The following is a 2,663-nucleotide window of genomic DNA, read 5'->3' as shown; positions in this document are numbered from 1 at the left end:
ACCCAAGCAATTCAAGTGTCATATAGGTTAATGATGATAACCACACTCGAGCTTCGGGAATATTTTACCTCTGCTTTTCTGCTTTCCGAAGAACATAGTCATTGCCAAACCTCTACCCCACCTGCAGAATCTTGTGCATTGTCTTGATTAACTGATCAGCTCTAGAAATTGCTTATTAACAGTGAAGTTCAATGTAATTTCTTTTAATGGTTGATTTTTTTTTAATCTTGGCAGAGCCTTACTTATGAATACCATAGCACAACCTTTAAGATCTTGTTCATTTTCATAAGATAATGAATGGGAATTCCTGGAGAAGGTGTTATCCAGAACTCAGGGCCCTGTGAGTCCAGTAATATGATTAGGAAGTTGGCCTGCTGAGGCCAGTCCTGAGGAGGATGACTGACTGAGAGCTGTAATTGATTGGCACTGGTGGTGATGCCAGGGGCATGGCTTTGTAGGGGCAATCTGGTTATCTCCTGCCAATGTCCACTTGGATATCACTGGAAAGGCAGAAGATGAACAATAATGAATGCCTTTTAACAGTCTGTTGACAGAAGATAAGTTAAGAAATAGAGTTATATATGACTGCTGGGCAGAGTAGGGCGGCAACGGGAGAGAGAAAGAGGGAGGGAGAAAGAAAGGGAAGGAGGAGATGGAGGAGTGGGAAGAGAAGACGCATAATTCTGAGCATATTATTCAGGATAAACTAAGGTGTGCTGTTATAACAAATTACCCAAAATCTCAATGGCTTAAAATAACAAAGGTTTATTTCTTGCTCACGGTACATATCCATTGAAGGTCAGCAGGGGTCTCTGCTCCACGTTGTCCTCAGTCTGGGACCCAGGCTGACGGAGCCTCCGCTATCTGGAACGAACATCATTATGGGAGGAAAAGAGAGAGAGGGGTGAATCATGCACTGACTTTTAAAGAGCCCACCCAGAAGCGACAGCTATCACTTCTACGCACATTTCCTTGGCAAAGGAAGTCAGCATGAGTGGGGAAGTGCAACCCTGCCACATGCCCAGGAGGGGAATAAATGGGAAGTTTGTGAACAGACTTCATATCTACCTCTCAGAAGATCCCAGGTTTCTGGGTCTGGATAGGATCTGTGCTAATTGGGACTCTTTGTGTTGCAAAAATAGAAGGGTGAAACTCAAACTACTTAAACAAAGGGATTTTATTGACCCACAAAATCAAAAATCCAGTGGTAGCTCTGCCTGTCTTCAGGCAAAGCTTAATCCGAGGGCTCAAAGTCTTTAAGATCTGGTCAATTCCCATCTCTCAGCTCTGTTTCCCTCCATGTGGACTTTGTGCTCAGGTTACATAGTCCCAGGGTTCAAGTTCAGTGGGAAAAGAAAAAAGCCTCTACCAATCTTCAATTTTAACAAACATCCTAGGTCTCAGTCTCACTGGACCAAACTGGGTCATGTGCACATTCCTTAACCAGTCACTGTATCCAGAGGGAATGGACAGTTGGCCAGACCTAAATAATATGTCTTGCCCTAGAATCAGAATTGAATGAACTCCATCAAAAGCATATAGACCCAGAAGAGGGGAGAGATGGTTCCCAAGGAAAATTAAGGATGCTAGACTAGAGTAGGTATCCAAAAATATTCACAAATAAAATCACACATGTCCACTACAGGATGTACTGACGCTCCAACCCACTGGTTTTCCAAGTGTCGTTTTATAGATGTGCTTCAGGGGCTGCCTGTGGAAGCTAGGTTGAGGTTCCTGCACTCTCCAACCTCCCTTCCAATTAGAATAATTGTGCTTTGTTATATACATTAGAATTCCATATAAGATATCTTTGGAACCTCCCCCCACCCAAAAAAAAAAAAGAGTTCCTCTGCTTTAACAACAACAACAACAAAAAAGGTGAGGCGGAGATTAAACATCACTGCTTTTTGATCCCACATTCTTATTTTATAAAAGTAGAGATTGAGATTTAGAAAGATTAGTAGATGCCTCCTCATGTCTTATTGGCCAGAATTGGCCACGTGACCATCTAGCTGCAAGGGAGGCTGGGAACATGAGCATCAGGCAAAGGGAATTGGAAGTATCTCAACTGGCCTAGACATAACTGGTTCATCTCCTAGGGCTGGGCACATTACCATCCCAAACGAAGTTGGGGTTCCTTTAGGAAAAAAAGAAGGAAGGCAATGGCTCTCAAATTGCTGCCAGCTATGGTGGTTTGAATCTGATTTCATGGAACGTTCCTTAAGACTAAGACTGGGCCTTACACCTATGTTTACTCCTCCATTGGCCTATGAAATTTGCCTGCAGTGATCTCCTTCAACCCTTACAACAATCCTACGAAACATTAAATCATATATTGACTTTTAAAGTGTCTACCTGGAATGGACTCTTATCACCATGATTGTGTCCCATTTTAGATGGAGAAACTCAACCTCAGAGGTGAATTAAGTACCCAAGGTCTCACACTAGTACATTTTACTTATTCTTTACTTTATACCTTTAGCACCGAGAAGGGCAGAGCACTGGGGGAGGAGGGAACTTTAAGTACAGACCTTTTATTTCATAGGGGTTGACTGTGGAAAGGTGGTGGGAAAGAGTGAAAACATGGGCATGCCAGGCAGAGGGAATAGCATTGCAAAAGCCCAGAGGCAAAATAGTGCATAGAAATAGCACAGTTTTACAGA

At 42.8% G+C, this 2,663-nt stretch overlaps 1 protein-coding gene across 1 annotated transcript in view; it reads right to left on the bottom strand.

Moving 5' to 3' along the window:
• Positions 1-772: 772 nt before the first annotated feature.
• IRX5 (iroquois homeobox 5) overlaps positions 773-2,663 on the bottom strand; it is a 28,979-nt gene continuing 27,088 nt past the window's right edge. The window contains exon 4 of the mRNA XM_019643954.1: positions 773-864. Coding sequence (XP_019499499.1) covers positions 800-864 — 65 coding nt within the window. The 3' untranslated portion in view covers positions 773-799. The remainder of the gene's footprint in view (positions 865-2,663) is intronic.

The sequence above is a fragment of the Hipposideros armiger genome, unplaced genomic scaffold (genome assembly GCF_001890085.2).
Source record: "Hipposideros armiger isolate ML-2016 unplaced genomic scaffold, ASM189008v1 scaffold_4, whole genome shotgun sequence".
NCBI lineage: Eukaryota > Metazoa > Chordata > Mammalia > Chiroptera > Hipposideridae > Hipposideros > Hipposideros armiger.
The sequence above is the reverse complement of the archived record's forward strand: the minus strand, read 5'-3'. Positions and strand labels throughout refer to the sequence as shown.